The sequence below is a fragment of the Fusarium poae genome, chromosome 2, assembly GCF_019609905.1.
Source record: "Fusarium poae strain DAOMC 252244 chromosome 2, whole genome shotgun sequence".
Classification (NCBI taxonomy): Eukaryota; Fungi; Ascomycota; class Sordariomycetes; order Hypocreales; family Nectriaceae; genus Fusarium; species Fusarium poae.
Genome location: NC_058400.1, coordinates 1,452,854 through 1,473,122, shown reverse-complemented (window position 1 = coordinate 1,473,122; position 20,269 = coordinate 1,452,854). Strand labels below are relative to the sequence as shown.

General features: G+C 49.0%; 9 protein-coding genes across 9 annotated transcripts; 5 read left to right on the top strand and 4 right to left on the bottom strand.

Annotated features, from left to right (window-relative positions):
• Window positions 1-264: 264 nt before the first annotated feature.
• On the bottom strand, window positions 265-1,446 carry FPOAC1_004416 (uncharacterized protein; the record flags this gene model as incomplete). Its single annotated transcript, XM_044848966.1, has 4 exons — window positions 265-270; window positions 318-755; window positions 848-920; window positions 971-1,446. The coding sequence occupies 4 exons, from the start codon at window positions 1,444-1,446 to the stop codon at window positions 265-267; spliced, it is 993 nt and encodes a 330-aa protein (XP_044707676.1).
• A 718-nt stretch (window positions 1,447-2,164) lies between these two features.
• FPOAC1_004415 (uncharacterized protein) lies at window positions 2,165-3,822 on the top strand (the record flags this gene model as incomplete). The annotated part of the gene is made up of 2 exons (XM_044848965.1): window positions 2,165-3,510; window positions 3,564-3,822. 2 exons carry the CDS (start codon window positions 2,165-2,167, stop codon window positions 3,820-3,822), a joined length of 1,605 nt encoding a protein of 534 aa, XP_044707675.1.
• A 793-nt stretch (window positions 3,823-4,615) lies between these two features.
• FPOAC1_004414 (uncharacterized protein) lies at window positions 4,616-7,267 on the top strand (the record flags this gene model as incomplete). The annotated part of the gene is made up of 1 exon (XM_044848964.1): window positions 4,616-7,267. The coding sequence occupies one exon, from the start codon at window positions 4,616-4,618 to the stop codon at window positions 7,265-7,267; it is 2,652 nt and encodes an 883-aa protein (XP_044707674.1).
• Window positions 7,268-7,852: 585 nt separating this feature from the next.
• FPOAC1_004413 (uncharacterized protein) lies at window positions 7,853-9,036 on the bottom strand (the record flags this gene model as incomplete). Its single annotated transcript, XM_044848963.1, has 2 exons — window positions 7,853-8,182; window positions 8,230-9,036. 2 exons carry the CDS (start codon window positions 9,034-9,036, stop codon window positions 7,853-7,855), a joined length of 1,137 nt encoding a protein of 378 aa, XP_044707673.1.
• A 254-nt stretch (window positions 9,037-9,290) lies between these two features.
• Window positions 9,291-9,792, top strand: FPOAC1_004412 (uncharacterized protein; the record flags this gene model as incomplete). The annotated part of the gene is made up of 2 exons (XM_044848962.1): window positions 9,291-9,351; window positions 9,404-9,792. The coding sequence occupies 2 exons, from the start codon at window positions 9,291-9,293 to the stop codon at window positions 9,790-9,792; spliced, it is 450 nt and encodes a 149-aa protein (XP_044707672.1).
• A 332-nt stretch (window positions 9,793-10,124) lies between these two features.
• On the bottom strand, window positions 10,125-11,468 carry ARO4 (3-deoxy-7-phosphoheptulonate synthase; the record flags this gene model as incomplete). The annotated part of the gene is made up of 3 exons (XM_044848961.1): window positions 10,125-10,390; window positions 10,440-11,219; window positions 11,420-11,468. The coding sequence occupies 3 exons, from the start codon at window positions 11,466-11,468 to the stop codon at window positions 10,125-10,127; spliced, it is 1,095 nt and encodes a 364-aa protein (XP_044707671.1).
• A 2,757-nt stretch (window positions 11,469-14,225) lies between these two features.
• FPOAC1_004410 (uncharacterized protein) lies at window positions 14,226-15,191 on the top strand (the record flags this gene model as incomplete). The annotated part of the gene is made up of 2 exons (XM_044848960.1): window positions 14,226-14,321; window positions 14,391-15,191. The coding sequence occupies 2 exons, from the start codon at window positions 14,226-14,228 to the stop codon at window positions 15,189-15,191; spliced, it is 897 nt and encodes a 298-aa protein (XP_044707670.1).
• A 744-nt stretch (window positions 15,192-15,935) lies between these two features.
• FPOAC1_004409 (uncharacterized protein) lies at window positions 15,936-16,815 on the bottom strand (the record flags this gene model as incomplete). The annotated part of the gene is made up of 2 exons (XM_044848959.1): window positions 15,936-16,501; window positions 16,554-16,815. The coding sequence occupies 2 exons, from the start codon at window positions 16,813-16,815 to the stop codon at window positions 15,936-15,938; spliced, it is 828 nt and encodes a 275-aa protein (XP_044707669.1).
• Window positions 16,816-19,081: 2,266 nt separating this feature from the next.
• Window positions 19,082-20,026, top strand: FPOAC1_004408 (uncharacterized protein; the record flags this gene model as incomplete). Its single annotated transcript, XM_044848958.1, has 5 exons — window positions 19,082-19,084; window positions 19,171-19,204; window positions 19,272-19,318; window positions 19,403-19,561; window positions 19,634-20,026. 5 exons carry the CDS (start codon window positions 19,082-19,084, stop codon window positions 20,024-20,026), a joined length of 636 nt encoding a protein of 211 aa, XP_044707668.1.
• Between the last annotated feature and the right edge of the window lie 243 nt (window positions 20,027-20,269).

Below are 20,269 nucleotides of genomic sequence, written 5' to 3'. Positions count from 1 at the left end.
ATCAGAAAAATCACATGGTCATTGGCGGCAGAAGAGACGAAATCATTAGATAAGGCTTCTTAGACTGTTTATTTTTGTACCCTAAAGCTTGGAGCGCAGGTGACTGACTTCAATATAGACTAAACTGTTACCTAAGTTTGGGAATGTTTTAAATAATTTTCAAAAATTACGATCAACTAAGCTTCAGAATCGTTTACAATCATACATTCATCTCATTCATTCCTAACTAGGTACATATAACGGCCTCAAAGACCCAGCGCTTCCCTACGGCTTTTACTGTTAATGTCAAGATATGGCGCCTCGCCCAAACTACATACTCTATCTCCAGCCCTAGCTGCCGAATAGTCGTATGTAGCACAATGAAACGTCGATCTATTATCCCAGATGGCGCAGTCATTCTTGCTCCATCTGTATCGGACCTGAGCATCGTGGTTCTGTGTGACCAGGTTGAAGAGATAGGCGAGAAGAGTGTCGCTCTCATCCTTGGATAGTCCGTTGATACGCTTGGTAAAACCCTTGTTAACAAAAACCGACTTCCAGCCTGTGACTGGGTTTGTTCTGATCAAGGGATGGACAGATGTGAGTTGCTCGCCCTGGTTCAGAGGTGAGCCTCGGATGCCCTTGCGAATAGGGTTACCGAGACGGCGCGCTTCATCGTGGAAGAATGTCGCATCATGGGTCGCTGTGAGACCTTCGAGGAATTTCTTCATGGGGTCTGAGAGTCTATCGTAGACCTCATATCCTGATGCCCAAAGCTGACCAAGTTAGCAGGATGTAATGCAGCCAAGGCGTTTGAAGCACAATGGGTGGCTTCAACCTTGCTTGTCAGTGTAAGTGGCGGACATACCGTATCGCCACCAGTCGCTGGTAGTGTGTGAATCTTGAGCATCGCATAATCTGAAGGGACCTTCTCAAAGGTACTTTGGAAGATTAGTATTACCCAACAGATGTAGTCGGTGTTTATACGCACATATCAGAGTGCCAACCAGCACTCGCGAATCTGCTTACATCGCTCAATTGATGTGTCAAGCCACCACCCTTCTTCTGCTTTTCACTCGAGATAACACTGATTTGATCACCCAATTCACTCCCCTCTTCTGTGAGGGGATGCACATGCAAACCTGAACTGGCAGGGCACCCGGCGAGGTCTGTGAGTCGTAGCATAAAGTCCTTCATCTCATTGGGAGTGACATCCTGGTCCTTGAGAAAGACAACTCCGCGCTGAGAAATTGTTACAGCAAGGTCTCGAATGTGTACATCATCCCATTTAAGCAGGTCTCTGATTTGAAGACCATTAAATTCACGACCGATGACTGGGGTGACGTCGAGTTGTGAGTAGTTGTCAAGACTGCCCGTGTAAGTCAAGGGCTGGTCTAGGCGTGGTCTGCTCTGGGCATCTCCGCCGAGGATATGACCAGGGAGGGTCTCGATTGCAGCTGAAGGCATGATGATGCAATGTAAGCTCAAAGTTGAACAATTTCGATAGTTTTCGAGAGATAAGGTGAGATGTAGACAGTAATTATGTGAAGCTGCACTTATTGAATATCCCGGAGTCTCTTTCGGAGGAAAGTAATACACTGATTAAATAATAGTCATGGCCCGACAAGTCGGAAACTAGAACTAACCCCAGACTGAACGTTGGAGCTAAAACGTACAGGGTCGAATCACGACTCAATGTGACTCCCCGCATATTAAGACGACATCGGGAGTTAGAATGGCATGCTTTGGAGGGAGAATTTCTCGGAGAATCTACCCCAGTTGTCAAACGAGGCATGACCAATCTCGTAGTTCGATAGATTGTTAGTGCTCTTACAGAGGGTCGCATTAAGATCGGTTTTCGCCCGTTTCTTCTCACAAGTTCAATACTTGGCTAATTATTGACCCTGTACTATGAGATTCGAGGTTACCAGATTTGGCTTCATGTCCTTATGGCGTGCGCGCTCGCGCCACACCTAGTAGGGGGCACTATCGTTGATTTGTATGCATCCCGGAGACTCTTTCGGTAGGTAGTGACCGAGTCTATGGTCAAAGTGTAGATATGGTTATAATATATATATTTTGACTGGAACCTCAAGTTTGTAGATCATCAGCGACTAGCACTTGATCATCTAGACAAGTCACCATCTCGAATCAACTCAACCGGTCAACAAAGAATTGTTCCAACATGGGCAATCTTGATATTGAGACCAGCTCGGCGGTTGCTGACCGCACATCGGCGGATAACATCGACAAATCTCAAATCGGAGTTGGCCGAACTGAACTGAGCCACGCACTACCACCTCATGGTAGTTACGAAGGCGGCCATCGGTGGGATCCCGCGGCTACTTGGACTCCCGAAGAAGAGAAGAGGGTCGTCCGAAAGACTGATCTCAAGCTTCTGAGTTGGCTGTGTCTTATGTTTTTCGGTCTCCAAATCGACAGAGGTAATATTGGCAATGCCCTCGCAGACGACCTCCTTACAGACCTCGGTATCCATCCGGGAATTTACAATAATGGAACCACGATCCAGGTGTTGTGTTTCTTGCTCGCTGAGTTCCCTGTTCAATTCCTCACCAAGAGATATGGCTTCAAAAACATCCTGCCCACTCTCATGGTCTGCTGGGGTCTCGTCTCGACTTTCCAGGCCTTCATGACTGGACGTACCGCTTTCTATGTCACCCGTGCTCTGATAGGCTTTTTTGAGGGTGGTTTTATTCCTGGTGTTGTCCTCATGGCGACCTACTTCTATACATCAAAGGAGTTGTCTATTCGGCTGGCTGCTTTCTGGTCTACACTCAACGTCGCCCGTGTCATCTCAGCTCTTCTTGCCGCTGGACTTCTCGAAATGCGAGGAATTGGCGGTCATCCCGGATGGTTCTGGCTTTTCCTTCTTGAGGGTCTTCTCACTGTTGTCATTGGCCTCGTTTCCATAATCTATCTCCCAACTTCACCCACAGGCACCAAGTCTGTGATCTGGCGCAAGCCGTGGTACACCGAGCGAGAAGAAGTTATTATGATCAACCGTATCCTTCGGGATGATCCCGCCAAGGGTCTTACGGCGTTGAAGGAGCCATTGACGTGGCAGGACGTCAAGAATGCATGGACCGACCCTTCTCTTTGGGGACTCTATTTCATCGGTCTTATCGCATACATCCCAGCATCACCAGTTCAAGCGTACTTGACTTTGACACTGAAGCGAGTCGGACACTTCAACACTTTGGCCAGCAACCTGCTCACTGCACCTTCTGCCGCGCTTCAGATCTTTACCATGCTTGGGCTAGCTTACAGCTCAGAGTATTTTAATGAACGAGCATTCCACTGTCTTTTCGGAGAGATTTGGTCTCTTCCTCTGCTTACAGCACTCTTGACCCTTCCCGATCAAGGTCGTGAGTGGGGTCGATTCTCTATCATTACCCTCATATCAGGATACCCTTACTTCCACCCTCTGGTGTCTTCTTGGATCTCTGAGAACTCCTTCGACGTCAAGAAGCGAGCGGTCGCTGCCAGTACATACAACGTCATTGTTCAAATGTAAGTATTCCCAATCCTTTGGTCAAACGAAAAATGAAACTAACAGAAAACAGGGGAAGCGTTATATCGAGCCAGATCTACCGAGTGGAGGATGGACCGTACTATAAGAACGGAAACAAAGTTCTGATCTCGATTTTGTGTCTCTCTGTCGTTGTTTTTATTGCTCAGAGACAATGGCTTGTGTACCTTAACAAGAAGAAGACCGATGTGTGGGAGCAGATGACCCCGGAGCAGCAGGCCGAGTACCAGACGGATAAGGAGCAGCGAGAGATTGACGGAAACAAACGACTCGATTTCCGGTTTGCTTATTAAGTTTGTTGTCCTGAGGAAGAGTAATAGGAGGTGGTAATTATGTATGCCGAGGTCTATTGAAGTTAGCTAGATATGCTCTAAGTTTTAGGGTATAAGAATAAGTAGCTTAAGAAACATAGTCTGAAGAGCATAAAGTGTTTTATAAATTTTGTCTCTTATGCTCCTAGCGGCCAATTTTTCTGATACCCTGAGTATCAAAGTCAGACATTTTGGTAGCCTATCTAAGTTTTAGTTAGGCGATTGGTCCTCTTTACGCGTATACCTAACTTGGCAGGCCCAAGCTTTCTTCAGCAGGTAGGTAGGGTTGCGTTGCGTTGCAACGAAATCTTCCCGATCCAACAATCACAATCACTTTGTCCAGGAACAAGTGTAACGTCGGCTCGTCATTGTTTTGAGGTCTGTTTCGTAAACAGCCAATGATTCAATGAAGCCTCAATACATGTCTTTCGGTCTGAGACGGGCATTGGGTAGTAAGCCCAATGCTCTCAATCTAACTCTGACACAGACACAGTCTTCCCTCGGAGCTAGGAACCCGATAACCCGTACCCATACCCATCGTATCTTCCACTCACGACCCCTCCCCCACATCAGCTTAAGAGCTAGTAGCTCTCTAAGCTCTGTGTCAGATTGTTCAACTCGACATCTTCATACTTCTCAATCTCCATATCTACTTCCATCCAACCTATCAATAACTTCTTCTCGATCAATCCAATCTCGTCCTTCTATCCTCGACTCTAAAACTACATCTCTCATCTCTCGCCAGCAGCAGCGCAACTGCTCTTGTCGACGAGCCATGCTTCGAAACGGAAACGACGTTACCAGTGCCAGTCTCGACATCCGTCGAGGTCGACAGGTTCTGCCCAAGAATGTCAAGCCCCTACACTACGATCTCACCCTCGAACCCAACTTTGAAACCTTCAAGTACGAAGGTACTGTTGTCATCGACTTTGACGTTGTCGAGGATTCAACATCCATTGCTCTCAACACAGTAGACCTCGAGATCCACGACACCCTCGTTGAGGCCAATGGTAGCACCATCAGCTCCTCCCCCACCCTCGACTATGACAAGGACTCCCAAACTACAACCATCACCTTCGACAAGACCATTCCTGCAGGCCAGAAGGCTAGGTTGACCCAGCGTTTCACCGGTACTCTCAACGATGACATGGCTGGTTTTTACCGATCTTCATACAAGGACGAGCAAGGAAACACAAAGTACATCGCAACCACCCAATTCGAGGCTACCGATGCTCGCCGAGCATTCCCCTGTCTCGATGAGCCTGCTCTCAAGGCCACCTTCACCGTTACTTTGATCGCTGACAAGGACCTGGTTTGCCTGGGCAACATGGACGTTGCCTCCGAAAAGGAGGTTGACTCCAAGGTAACAGGCAAGAAGAGCAAGTCTATAACATACAATAAGACGCCAATTATGTCTACATACCTATTGGCATTCATCATTGGAGATCTCAAGCAATACGAGACCAACAACTTCCGGGTCCCCATTCGAGTGTGGTGCACTCCTGACCAGAACCTTGATCATGCCGTCTTTTCAGCTGAGCTGGCTGCACGAACCCTTGAATTTTACGAGGAGCAGTTCGGCAGCAAATACCCTCTTCCCAAGATGGACATGGTTGCCGTTCCTGATTTCGCTGCCGGAGCCATGGAGAACTGGGGTCTTATCACATACCGAGTCGTCGACCTTCTCCTAGATGAGAAGACCAGCAGTGCGGTTACCAAGAAGCGTGTCGCCGAGGTTGTTCAGCACGAGCTGGCTCACCAATGGTTTGGCAACCTCGTCACAATGGACTTCTGGGATGGTCTCTGGCTAAAGGAAGGATTTGCCACATGGATGTCGTGGTACTCTTCCAACGCCTTCTACCCCGAGTGGAGGATCTGGGAAGGCTATGTTACTGAGGATTTGCGATCTGCTCTGAGTCTTGACTCTCTGCGCAGCTCTCACCCTATCGAAGTACCCGTCAAGCGTGCAGATGAGGTCAACCAGATTTTTGATGCCATCTCATACGAGAAGGGTTCTTGTGTCCTTCGCATGATCTCCAAGTACTTGGGTGAGGACGTCTTCCTCAAGGGTATCCGAATCTACCTTGACCGACATGCCTACGCCAACACAGAGACTACTGACCTCTGGGCAGCTCTCAGTGAGGCCAGTGGCAAAGATGTTGAGCGTGTTGCCGATATCTGGACCAAGAAGGTAGGTTACCCTGTCGTAGCCGTCACCGAGGATGAATCCAAGGGCACAATCAACGTCAAGCAGAACCGGTTCCTTAGAACGGCCGATGTCAAGCCTGAGGAAGATGAGGTGCTCTACCCAGTATTCCTTAACCTTCGAACAAAGGAGGGTATCCAAGAAGACCTTGCGCTCAACGTTCGTGAGGCCGACTTCAAGGTGCCTGATTTCGACTTTTACAAGGTCAACTCTGGTCACTCTGGTATCTACCGCACCTCTTATACGAGCGAGAGACTCCAAAAGCTCGGACAAAACGCCAAGGCAGGATTACTGGGTGTCGAGGACAGAGCCGGAATGATCGCCGACGCTGGTGCTCTTGCTGCCGCTGGTTACCAAAAGACATCAGGTCTGCTGTCTCTCCTCCAAGGTTTTGACTCGGAAGATGAGTTCATCGTCTGGGATGAGATCACACTCCGTGTCGCTTCTCTTCGAGATGCTTGGATCTTTGAGGAAGACGATGTCAACAAGGCTCTCAAGGCTTTCCAGCGAGACTTGGTCAGCAAGAAGGCCAACGAAATCGGCTGGAACATTTCGAGCTCTGACGACTTCACTGCTCAGCGCTTCAAGGCGCTCATGTTCGGTAAGGCCGCCATCGTCGAGGATGAGGCTGCGAAGAAGGCGGCCTTTGAGCTGTTTGAGAAGTTCATCAGCGGTGACCGAGAGGCCGTACAACCCAACCTCCGATCTAGTGTATTTGGGGTTGTGCTATCGTACGGAGGCGAAGCTGAATACAACGCTGTTCTCAAGGAATACGAGACCGCCAAGCAGAGTAGCGAGCGCAACACTGCCCTTCGATCACTCGGTTTTGCCAAGGACCCTGCCCTTATGAAGCGAACTCTGGCGTACACTCTGAGTGACAACGTCAAGACCCAGGATATCTACATGCCCCTTGCTGGTCTCCGCGCTCACAAGGAGGGTGTCCTTGCTCTTTGGGGATGGGTCAAGGAGAACTGGGATGTTCTCACTAAGCGACTTCCCCCTGGCATGTCACTCCTCGGCGATATGGTAGCCATCTCAACAAGCTCTTTCACACACGGCGACCAGATCGACGATGTCAAGAAGTTCTTTGAAGAGAAGGGTAGCAAGGGATTCGAGCTTGAGTTGGCTCAGAGCCTTGATAGCATGAAGGCCAAGCAAAACTGGCTCGCTAGGGATAAGGATGATGTTAAGCAGTGGCTTGTCCAGAACAAATATTTGTAAAATTGTGCATAGAAAGGGAGTTAATGATATAGGAAATCACAACACTTGAATAAACGAACAATTATAATACTCCCCAACCAAATGATGTTCTCGTGCCGGATCGACCAAACTAAGGCTTGAAGTGGCACATTAGCAGCTACGCAGACCTTGGATAATTCAGCTGCTAGGAACCATCAGGGTGGAAGCATAAGAGACGAAATCAGTAGGCCATTTTATGATACTTAGGCCATGCTTCTTAGACTACTTGTTTTTGCACCCTAAGACTTAGGAGGCAATTCTTTCTGCTACCCAGTAGGGAACGTAAGAAACAATGTTAACAAGTCGGTTCAATGTCTTAAGCAAGATTTCGTAGTAATTTCTTCTCTTACGCCCAAAGTTCAAAATGGACTTCCTCAACTCCCTAAGCAATTGACTCTACAGCTAGCAAGAAACATATCATCGACCCCATACATAAACACAATCAATAATGCAAGATTTGTTTGTCGTCTATTATACATGTACAGATATACACGGTCATACACCACCACTATGTCTGTCCTATTCTTTCTGTTCATACACCTCATAATTCTTTTTTTTTACTTTCTTTTAAGCCTTGCCAGTCAACCAATCCCTCTCCTTATTCTTACCGTATCCCCCTGTTCCAGTAACAGGCAGATCACGCTTCCGCAACTCCTCCTCAATGACCTTCCATCGACCAACCGCAACCTCACGGTCGATGGGTGTGACTCTCCTGCTGTGCACTGTGACGTTGGGGAGTGCGGTGAGAGCCTTTTGTTCCTCGAGAACCTCGGCTAGCTTCTTGCCGCGCTTGGTGATGGTTAGTGCGACGGTGATCAGCTCGCGTGGTGTGCGGGCTGCGGCGAGCTTCACGTCGGGGATGAAGTGGCCGGTGAGTTGGTAGAGACGCTTTCGGACCTGTTTACCGTTAGACGTATTTTCGCAGTAGAGATCGGATTATTTACAGCAAACTTGAGGTGGTCATTGTTCAGGATAACGGTCTTCCATGAGGGGTCCAGAGCATTAACCATCTGCTGGGCCTCATCAGCGGAAATTTCAACCCTCTCCTCGACCTCTCTAGCCTTGAGCTTCTCGGTCACGATGCGGAAATGAGAGCTCAGCTGAGCCTTTCCACCCTCGAATAGAATACCAGCGGATAGTGTTCGGTCCAGGTGGGCCCTGTTTCCAAGGGGCCACTTCTTCACAGCGTACTCCTCAAGAAGACCTCGCTGCTCGTATGAAAGCGCCTCAACAAGAGCTTGACGCAGATAAACCTCCAACACGACCTGGTCCTTCACTCGGTCTGCCTTGCCGAAACCCTTGAATTCGCTCTCCTCGCCCCAATGGCCGGGTTGCTCCCACCACGTCTTGAGAGTGTCAATCTCTTCCAGATCTTCAATCGAAGTCGCAGGCGTATATCCAGTATCAACAGACTCAATCTCCTTCTCACTCAAAGCCTCGGAGGTGCTGGGCGGCAGAACAAGACGAGTGTTGCGCACAGGCGAAGGTCTACGGTCAACATTTAACAACTCCTTGGCCTCGTCGGGCAGATTCGTAGGTTGTTCCGGCTCCGGACGCTCGTTGTAGGGATCCTCAGCGCCGGGAGCTTCGCCCTTCCAGAGCTGCTTTCGAATCCATTGTGTCTTGTTTCCGATAGCGTTGACGGGTGTGGAGGTTGAGAATGTGGCGCGGGCGACGAAGGGGATTCGGTTAACGGGGGCTACTGCCGACGGTAGCGAGGCGAATGCGCCTACTCTCGGTATTCGAGGCATTATGAGGTGGTGAATTGGAGGGTATCGGAGGTGACCTGAGGTCGAAGAAGGGTTCGTGATGGGGTCGTTGGTTAGAGGTATAACTCGATATGGAACTTTTTCCAGTGTGGTAGTATTGACCAATAAGATTCTACGAGGCTGAGGTGGATACCGGGGTTTGACCCACCCATCATCAACTATCGATAGCCTCAAGTGATTGACGTGCGACCTCCCATGTCATATAAGCAACCAGTCACAGCTCTATAATAGCCGAAATGGCACGAATATCTCTATTTATCCTCCTCTTGGGGGCATTTATTTCTCTAGCAGCAGCATGTACGCGAAAATCTCATCATGAACCCCTGCAATAGCTAACACATTCCTCCAGCCGCGCCCACCTTTTGCAAATGCACATGCTTCAAGAACAGCACCATCATCCCTCTCGGTCCCAAAGACGAGTCCCTCCGCCGCTCCATCGATCTCCCTACATTCCAGCTCGAGCCACGCTCAAAGTCGAAATCATGCTCCGAATGCACCAAGGCCTTCTGTCTCAAGCAAGGCATTGACTTTTGTAAAGACGCGACCGAGGAGGATGTCTCGACCATGTGCTTCCAGCGCGATAGCAACAAGGACAAGATCATCGTCTGGGCTTTTATCATTGGGACTGTCGGGTTACTGGGCTGGGCTGCTTTCAAAAAGGTTGTGGCAATGCGCCAGGGGGGTGCGTTTCCAAGACAGGGTAGCAACTATGCTCCCATGCAGGGAAACTTTCGATGAGATTATGAATAAAGCAATATATCGAACTCGTCTTGGTTGAACCAGACGCGACTTGACGGCCTCGGGTATTGGGTAGAAAGGCCTTTCGGCGTTGGTTGGGGTTTCATCGATTTAACATGGGGTTGACCCCCTATCATAGCTACTTGTACAGTTGGATCATTCATGACTTGTGTTTCAAAAACAGACCAGGCATCGTGACAATTTTAATACACCCTATATACGCCGAGTTTTTCCATCTTCTGACCTTTCCTACCAGGTCTACATTAACTCCAATTTTTACAATTTTCAATGCCGAATCTCGCTCCCCTCTACGCCGCAACAGCAGTATCCGTCTAGGAGCTGTTGATCTCGCGACGAGTGCGGACAGCATCAGCCAAGTCTTCGAGGACGGTGACGGTGTCCTCCCAGCCAATGCAAGCATCAGTGATGCTGACACCACGCTTGAGACCAGCAGGACCCTCAGCGGGGACCTTTTGGTTACCCTCACCAATGTTGGACTCGATCATGACACCGACAATAGCCTTCTCACCCTCACGGAGCTGCTCACCAACAACCTTGGCAACCTTGGGCTGGTTTCGGTGGTCCTTGGAAGAGTTTCCTATTACAAGTTAAAATTGAGAACATCAAAGGGGTACACTCAAACATACCGTGGGAGCAGTCAATCATGATGGCCTCCTTTTGCTTCTTGTCCTGGAGGACCTTCTTGGCAGCCTGTACGCTCTCCTTGTCAAAGTTGGTACCCTTGGTTCCACCGCGGAGGATGACGAAGCAGTGCTCGTTACCCTTGGTTCGGGTGATAGCAGCAAGACCTTGCTTGGTGACACCCATAAAGTGGTGCTGAGCAGCAGCGGCGCCAATAGCGTCAATGGCAACACCAAGGCTACCATCTGTACCGTTCTTGAAACCGACGGGGAAAGAAAGACCAGAGGCAAGCTCACGGTGAAGCTGAGACTCGGTGGTACGGGCACCAATAGCACCGACAGAGATACAGTCGGCAAGGAACTGAGGAGAAATGGTGTCGAGCATCTCGGTGGCAATTGGCAGACCTTGAGTGGTCAAGTCAACGAAAAGCTGGCGGGAAACACGGAGACCCTTGTTGATCTTGAAGGAGTTGTCAATATCGGGGTCGTTGATGAGACCCTTCCAGCCAACGGTTGTTCTGGGCTTCTCGAGGTAGGCGCGCATGACGATGCAGAGATCGTTGGAGAGTTTGTCAGAGAGCTCCTTGAGTCTGGAAGCGTACTCTTGGGCGGTAGCAGGGTCGTGGATGGAGCAAGGACCGACGACGACGAGAAGTCTGTCGCTCTGGCCGAGGACAATGTCGGCAGCATCTTGACGGCCCTTGACAACAGTCTTTGTGGCCTTCTCGGGCAGAGGGATCTCGGAGGTGAGGAGAGCAGGAGGGATCAAAGGATCCTGTCCGAGGACTGGCTTGTGTTAGTCAATGGACTTGCTATGCTTGAGGAATGGATGGTAGAAGCATTGGATCTACGACAACTGTTGACTCTTCGCAGTTGTCCTCTCAATGAATGACTTGCTCATGAAGGAGGGCCACCACGAAGCATCATGAGTCCTCTGCACAATCCCAACACGGGTCGAAGAAATAGATTTAATGGCAAACACTAACCTCTGGTATCATCGGCAGCGATGGTAGTCATATCGATAGCTGAAGGCATTGTGAATATGTGAGCTAAGATGTTCCTTTCCTGTTGCGACTAGAAATTTTGATATGGAGGGGTTCGAATTACCTTTGGGCGGGTAGTGGTATTTAGATGGGAATAGACACGGAGTAGGCGATGGATGGGTGAGTCAAAGTAAACTTCGAGATAAACGCCACGAGGCTGCAAGTTGACAAGTCGATTTGGATTGATGCGAGCAAGTTGATGAAGTAGTTAACAAGTAGACACACTTTTTTTTCCTTCTTTCTTAGGTGACTCAAAAGTTCTGGATGCATTCAGGCCAGCCCAGCGTAGCACCGCACCGGAGGAGCTTCGGAGGGGAACCCCACCGAGGGGTCTTCAAGAGAAGGCGACCTATTTTTTTGCAGGGGACTTGAATGCAAAATACATTGGGTTCACTACGTCAGGGTTCTAGAATTTTACAATTATCAATGGTCTAAGCTCAATTGGCTCCGATTTTGGTCCGCAGAATATCAATTTCTCGGTTAGACGAGGTGAAGATGAAAAAGACTTTATATCACATTGGATAAGCTGATATTTAATGATAGTGAACCGCCTATGTCGGAGGTTGGGTTGGTAGTAAACCCAATATGCATGCAAGGAACGGATGATCACTTTTTACCGCCACATGTTCTACCCATTCCGCACGAAAGGGTGCAACCTCCACAAAGCTGTGAGAGGTCATCATGCCGTGAGTTCACTGTTGTGTTGCATTAGCCTTTTCTTTACGAGTTGTAAAGTACGATTGGTACAGACTAGATTCTCGCATATTGAGGCCTTGACTAATATCTACTCATACTTGAGCGAGATCATATTAAACTTCGAGGAACACCCACATCAACTCATACTTGAGCACATAAAAGCCGGCCGGTCTTGAATATTTCCCATTCGGGGTCCAAGGGTTTAGTCTAAGAAACTAGGGTATGCTACAGTGTTGTTTAGCACTATTCCTCCCTACCAATAAACGTGTCTAGGAAAACAACGTGAAATAACATACGATAATCTCTTGTATCCCTTGACAAGTAATATGAGCAATTCGCCTTTGTAGGATTTGTATGGATTTGTATCTGGAAAAAGTGGAAAAAGGGAGATATTCCTAGTGACGTCGGCAAGCAATAATGTTTGTGTTAGGGTCTGTTGGTATCGTGGCGGCTTGCAAATCTCCCCGTTTAGAACTTGTGAGGTTCATCAGTTGCACAAAGGAATGTGTGTCGCCAAGGAAAGGGGGGAATTGATGAACCACCAAAACATGGGAAATTGCGTGGGAGGGTGCATCAACTTAAGCAATGCTACTACAAACACAGCGTGTCACAAGATGGAGAAAGAGTTCGTGTTTGTTACTGAAGATGGTTCCTTTGACATTATCCATGATTTTCGTGTGACACTACCCTACAGCACAGACCGGAAGGTCAAGCACCGAAGAGTCTAACCAAACGATCTGAGCCAAGTAACTACAAAAGTTGTCTCAGACATCCGAATCAAATCAAGAATCCCGTTGCAACGTCTCAGAACAATACTAGACGGAAAATACGGGATATCAACCAAGCGAAACACGACTGAAACCTAACTAGACATTCAAGTTCCGTTGATAACATGTCGACTCGACTCTCACGACCTGTTGAAATGCAGTGAACCGTGTTACGTCTGAGCCTCGTACTGCGGATCTGTTGGCCCGTGAGACCCTTGTTGTTAGCCCAGGCTGTCCACTGAGCCCAGCCCGCCTCTTGACCTACACTTGCTTTCTCGTGAAGCATGACAAGACAAGACAAGACAAGCCTCGTGTCAAGGGTCAACTAGATCATCGTTTTTCCTCAACAAGGGATCGCTCGGGTTCTCGGCCACCCCACGGCCAGAGTCCTAGGAATCCGATCGCCTGGTGAAGTGAACCGGAGGCGCGCCATGGCGTTGTTGGTCTGGGTCTCCATTGACAAACTTTGGCCATGTTCTTTCTTCCACCTTGATTCACTGACAGAACAGAACCAACCCAACCCAACCAACCCCTTTTTCTTTTCTCTTTTCCCTTTTTGATTTGGCAGTTGAAATCAGTGACGTTCTGTTCTGTTCTGTTCCTTCTATTGACATCATCTTTCAGCTTTTCATCAACATTCTATTCTTTGATTCATCATTGCTGTGCAGTTTGACTTACTTTGTTTACTTCCATCCGATACAAAACGGTTTCTTCGCTTCACCCAACGCCGAGACATACCCTCAAATCAAGATAGCATAGACCGCCTTATTTCCCCGCTCCTTCCATTGTCTCAGTGACAGCCAGCCCCGAAAAGACCCCCCAGCCTCTCAGGCTTCTCGCTCTATCTGCCTGGCTTACTGCCTGCGTTCCAAGCTTCCCCTCCCCGTCACAGCCTCCGATCCACTATCCGTGGCTTCCCAGTTGCCATCCTTGATCAAGGCCGCCACTTCCTCGTGAATTCAACTCTAACCCAAGCCCAACCTCTTAGACTTTCTTTGCCTGCCGTTGACCTTGTTCTATTCATATTCTGTCAACATCATCGCCATCAAACCCAAATCACTTTTTTTGATCTGACTTCCATCACGCATACATCACCTTACATCGGATATCCCCGCGAGCACTACTATACGACTTTCCCGGGGACCTTTGACTGTATCCACCCGCATTGATACGCAGGGTCCGATAGCAAGGTCTACATCACTTGATCGATCCAGCTTGTCGGACAACTTGTGCAATTTCTAGATATCAACATCAACAACGAACATATTGCAACGAGAAGAGACAAGATGTTTACCGCACAGAGACGTGTTTTTGAACGAAAACGGGGTCGAGAAGAGGAACAGCTCGCTGCGAATGGCATGAGCTTCGGTGAGCACCGAAATGTAAGTTGACCAACCATCATGACAATGATAACCTTGGGTTGTTTGAATACGAAATTCTAACTTTCGTAGAAACGACTCCAATGTCTTCCTCTACGTGCATCTCCTCGAACTGCACAGCAATGGATACCCGATTCGTCCATGCAGCCTTCCAGCCATGATCAATTCCAACAAACCAACTTTTCGCAATGGCCGTCAAACACGACGCCACAAATCAATGGATATTCTGACATAGACATGATGCAAACAAATCAGATTCAGCAACAACAAACATCGGACCGATTGAGCATGATGCAGTTGGAGTCTGACAACTCCAACGGGCGCATGCCTACTCCCATTCAGCCCAGCTTTGCCGCACAAGTTAGAGGCCAACAGCCAATGGCAGCCCCACCCAACGGCGTTGCAAACCTCGGACATCACAACACCGGCCTCAACGACGATCAGGGCGTTCCTCGCACAATGGCTGGAGGATGGCACGCCGCTCAGAACGAACGACGCCTCCCCTCGCCTATTTCCGAAGGTGATGATTCCATGGTATGCCAACCCATCACCCCTATCACGGTACAGTTCAACCATGAGAACATGTCTCCAGGCATGGAGCATCCCAACGTGAAAATTCAACCATCGCCTCCTCATGATGTGGAACACCATATGATGGATGCAGAACCGATCTGTCCAGGACATGCGGCTGATGGTGAGGGTGACCCTACAACACCTTCTCCTCGACGTGGTCATATTAGAAGTCGACACACCGTCAACAACTGGACATGGCAACCCGGCATGAAGAAGAGTTTTAGCATCGGGTACCGATCAGACTGTGACAAATGCCGTGACAAGGTTCCCGGTCATTTCAACCACATTATCGTTTCCTAGGAGGGAAAGGATATCATCGTGGACCCCTTGAAACATCCTGCTCTATAGGATAGTGTAAGGCCACGCAATTGGAGCGAAGAGAGACAGAATCGCGGCATTGGTTTTCGAACCAGAGGTCTGCAAAATAAGGCCCGCAAAAAGGCAGTGCGCGAAGCCTGTAGTTTACGGATGGGTTTTCTCCACGATTGAAGTTTTTGGACCCGACACATCAACAGGTCGAGTACAATCATGCTATCCTTGTGGCTCCGGGCTCACACTAGACTCTTGGCGAACTTCGCTGGACACTGACAGCAGAGGACGATCCTTTATTTTTTTACTTTGTTAATGGCGTTATGGATATGGGAAGCGGCTACAACAGCATTTGATTATTTGGGGCACTATTCGGGTACACAAGGAAACGGGATTTGGAAGTTAGCGAAACGATCGGTATTGGACCGTCAGGTATAAATGGAAATACCACAACAGCGATAATGTCAATATCAACAATGGAGCTATACAAGGCTCAATTAAGCAAACACATTGGACATTGTGATACTGTTTAGTCGCTTAGTATTGAATAGATAGGTAAAGTAAAGTAGGGCTTTGCCTCACACCTAATGGTACATACAAGATGGTCCCCCGACGCCGTCTAATGCACTGCCAATCTACACATATGATACACTCCTTTTAGTTTCCTCCGTTGCTGTCAGCTCTGTATCCCTTGCATTGCTGCCGTTTGCCTTTCCAATTATATTTTTATACAGTTTACCAGAACTTCCACCATGACTTGCCGGAGGCTGGCACAGGTTGTGTTCCCAATCGGTCTAGAGGGCCTCCAATTTGTTGATTCTCTCGCTCAGTCTGAATTGCTTGCTCCAGCTTCGCTTGACCGTTAGCCGCCAAGTTGCTCAACTGTGTCTGTGCCGCGGCCAACCCCTCTGTTGCTTGCTCCTTGATCTCCTCCGTCTTCGATCCACCTCCTAGCACGCCAGAGAAAATCCCCAGCACGCCCTTGCCACTTGATGTCTTTGTAACGCTCTCCTCGGTCTTGTCCTGGAACGTGGGCTTGATATGCTCCTCGAAATGTGTGCGGTGTTCGGGGGCGCCAAGCAGAGGTGGTAGCTTCTCGCCTCTTGCCTCGGCTGCTTGGTTGGCCTCCTCGACGAGGAGAATCTGGTCCTCGGTAGCTTCGCCCTTGATGTAAGCGAGACGGGCCATGGCTAGCTCGTCGGCTTCGAGTAGCTTCTGTGCTTCAACCCATTCGGCTCGGCGGGCGCGGTTATATTGAATCATATCGACGACGGAGTATACGGAGACAACACCTGCGACGACTAATTCCTGTCAGTCAGTTTCCCCTTGCTGTATTTCGTCACAGTAACATACGTGTGAATGTCACAATTCCTCTTATAGTCCATCGATGCGCAAAGTCAAAGAATTTCCTTGATGTGTCGAGGAACATATCCGTCTTGCTAACTTGAGCACGCTGAGCGGCGATATGAGCCTGGCGCAGTCTCCTCACGCGCTGCTCGGGTGTCTCGCCTGGGATGCGCGCTGTTCTTTGGGGGGTTTTGGAGGTTGCGTGGGGGATTGTGGACGTGAAGCGGGTGGCGTCCTTGACGCTTCTGGGGCCTATCTTGGAAGCCATTGCAAGACCAGTTTTCCTTATTTCTCAGTAAAGAGCTGACGGGAGTAGTATAAACAGAAAGCCGTTTAATTCTGCGGCGGTCGTCGTGGGGTTGTCGTCTTGGTCGTCGTCGAATCGAGATATGGAGTGGGAAGTGGTGTCATGAGATTTTTCGGGTCGTTAAACTGGCGTGCAGAGTGGAATTGTGGAGTTTTGATTGGTGCGGAGTAGGTTCGGTTCAGAGGAGGTGGGCTTTAGACGACGTAAAAAAGGTTTATTAAGATTGTTAGAGAGATAATGACGATGATGTTGACGATCAATTGTTTTATTTCTAACGAAGTACTGATGGTGATACTATCACGGTGGACTTGGTACCGTATGACGGCCCCCGGGATCTAGAAAACAACAAATGAACCGTGTTACTCTAGCATCTATGACATCTTCGTCGAGCACAGAAGCAAACATGTCTTTAAATACAGCCCACTACCCTATGGAGCTCTTGAGGATGACGCCTAGATGGAAAACTTGCTGCGCGATGGGGTGAGATCAGCGGCTGCTACAGTGGTATACCTCAACTACACGGCCTCCACCCGTTGCAAGCTTCTCGAGCAGGTTCCGTCATTACGGGCAGCAGAAGCGCCAAGAGCACAGCATGTAATTGTACGTCAAGCATAAAGAGAAGCTACAGCATTGGAGGGCACATCACGATCAGGCAAAAGAACTCTTCTTCATGAGACGGCATCAAGCCATCAACACAATGAAAAGTGAGGTTCAAAATCAAAAATTCCGCCCCCTATGGCCCCGAAGGACAATAGAGTATGGAAACGACTCCGCGATGTGCAATGCAGGCCTTCCATACTGAGAAGGCCACTTCATGAGCTGGCTTTCTCGGAACAAGGTAAGTATGAAGAGAAAAGAAAAAAGGAATTGAAAGAGGGCGACGAACGCGGAGCTTTATAGGAATCTGAGACCCGCTTTGGTGCCTTGAACCTGAGGCGCGCAGGGGCTGGGAAATTACTGCTTTTGGCAGGGGCCATCAAGCTTTAGCTGCCTAGAATTGTGTGCAAGTGAATGACTGGAGGTTCTTTCCACAAAATTGTGTTTTGTCTGCGATTTATCTTCAAGTGGAAACAAGCTTTTGGAGTGTGTTTGTGTTTTAAAGAGGAGACATTTTACTAGCGTTGCGACCACTGCAGAGAGTAGTTGGAGAAAAGACTTGCTTGTATGACAGCTGGATGCTACGTTTCGTTATCGAATAGACTTGTCGCGTTGGAGAAGACTTGTTGAAAAGTTTCTTTGTTGAAAACGTTCAATTTAATGATCAACTCTTCTCTGGGAATCATTGAAGACTACCCGATTGACAACAGTGGGCTCGATGCAGTCTCATCACAAGCAATCTGTGCCAACATGATTGGACTTGGTCACTCCCATTTAACAGGAGCAACTAGCGCAATGAGTGAAAGCATATTCACCATAACCTACATCTTCACGCGCGCTTCACCTATGCGAGAAGAAACTGCCTTTTGAATTCACCGTACTTCGAGGGCTCCTTCTCGGTAACATCAGGAACACTCGTTGTGGTGCAACTCGCAATCCAGGCCGGCCTTGACTCAGAAGGACATATGATCCAAAGATGACTTCCGACAACAACCATCCAGCAGGTAGTGTACATAAGTCGGAAGGCTCTACTATACAGTTGCATTTTGTCCCTCAAACTCTGCCCAGTAGTTTTCATTGGCAAGAGCAATTATTGACCTGAATTCTCATGTGAGTTGATAGCAGCGCCTTCCTCAAAGAGACACGACGTCTGTCCCCTGGATCGGGTGCTTTAATGATGCGCGCAATCGTGCAAGAGTTTTAAGAATACTATGTTCAACAGTGTGATCTGGTTTTTGGCTTCTTTCATTTTGAGTATATGCAAAGCGATGCCGTTCTGTTATCATATCTTTGAGGATTGAATCTCATAATGCAGCACTCTCTTACAGTTTGCATGATTCTCCCAATGACAACAACCAGCTGCTCCATGACGTCTCCACAGTTCTACACCTCTAAATCTAGCCTGCGCTTTCCGCTACAACATTTTCCCGCTCAAAATTCTGCGAAATTTGGGAAACCCACTGCTACACGTGATCCGACCGCTCCTTCCCGCTAGACTCGCTAACCAACCCCCACCAATGCAGAAGGTAGGGCTCGAAAACCCTTCTAGGAATTTGACAAGCCTCAACCCTCCGAAATTTCCACGCCTCACGACACGACATCGACAATCGGAGCACGGTAAGCAGACAAAATGGTATGGATACACGCGCCCATTGTGATTGCGATGAGATGATTATCGCCATCATGTTTGCCAGCATTCGCTGACCTGCAATTCTACAGACGATCCGGTACAACCAGAAGCTCGTCAGCAACCGTGAGCAACACCCAATCCGATGAACGATATGACACCAAAGAACACGAGGAACTGACTCCTCGAATAGATTTCCGCAAGGACTGGCAACGCCGGGTCAAGACCCATTTCGACCAGGTATGGCGACACTCCGACGAGAAGAACGATGATATTTCGATTTTCCGGAACCTCAAGGCGCACAAATATTAACTGTTGGAATAGGCCGGCAAGAAGTCCAGAAGACGTGTCGCCCGTAAGGCCAAGGCTGCTGCTCTTGCCCCCCGACCTGTCGACAAGCTCCGACCCGTTGTCCGATGCCCTACCATCAAGTACAACCGTCGTGTCCGCTCCGGCCGTGGTTTCACCCTGGCTGAGCTCAAGGTATGAGAATATCTGAGTCGAAAACAAACGACTCGAAAAATACGCAATTGCCCAGATCTGACTTGTTTGCAGGAGGCCGGTATCCCCAAGGCTTTCGCTCCCACCATCGGCATTGCCGTCGACTTCCGCCGCCAGAACCTCAGCGAGGAGTCCCTTGCCGCCAACGTCGCCCGCCTCAAGGCTTACCAGGAGCGACTGATCCTCCTTCCCCGCCGATCTAACGCCCTCAAGAAGGGTGACTCCAAGGCCGACGCCTCCGTCGAGAAGGTCTCTCACGTCGCCGCCGCCTTCCCTATCGCCCCTACCGATATCGCCGTCAAGGAGATCTCCAAGAGCGACATGCCTTCCAACATTGAGGCTGGCGCTTACCGAACTCTCCGTGTCGCTCGTGCCAACGCCCGATACGAGGGTGCCCGCCAGAAGCGTATCCGTGATGCTGCCGAGGCTGAGTCTGCCAAGAAATAAACTTGCAAAAAGGGAACAGGTGTTTGAGGGTTTTGCTCTTTATGTCATTGAGGCATGGGCACGTCGGTTCGAGGCTCTGATGAAAGGCTTGGCCTGGGTTGGAGGAAGGATACTCTAGGTCCAGCTCAAGAAATTTACTGCATGATCACCGGCTTTGTTCTGTCATACCTCGGTCAATGGATGCATTACGTGCATATGGTGTCTCTGCTTGTTAAAAGTTACTTGTTATGATTTCAATTCGGT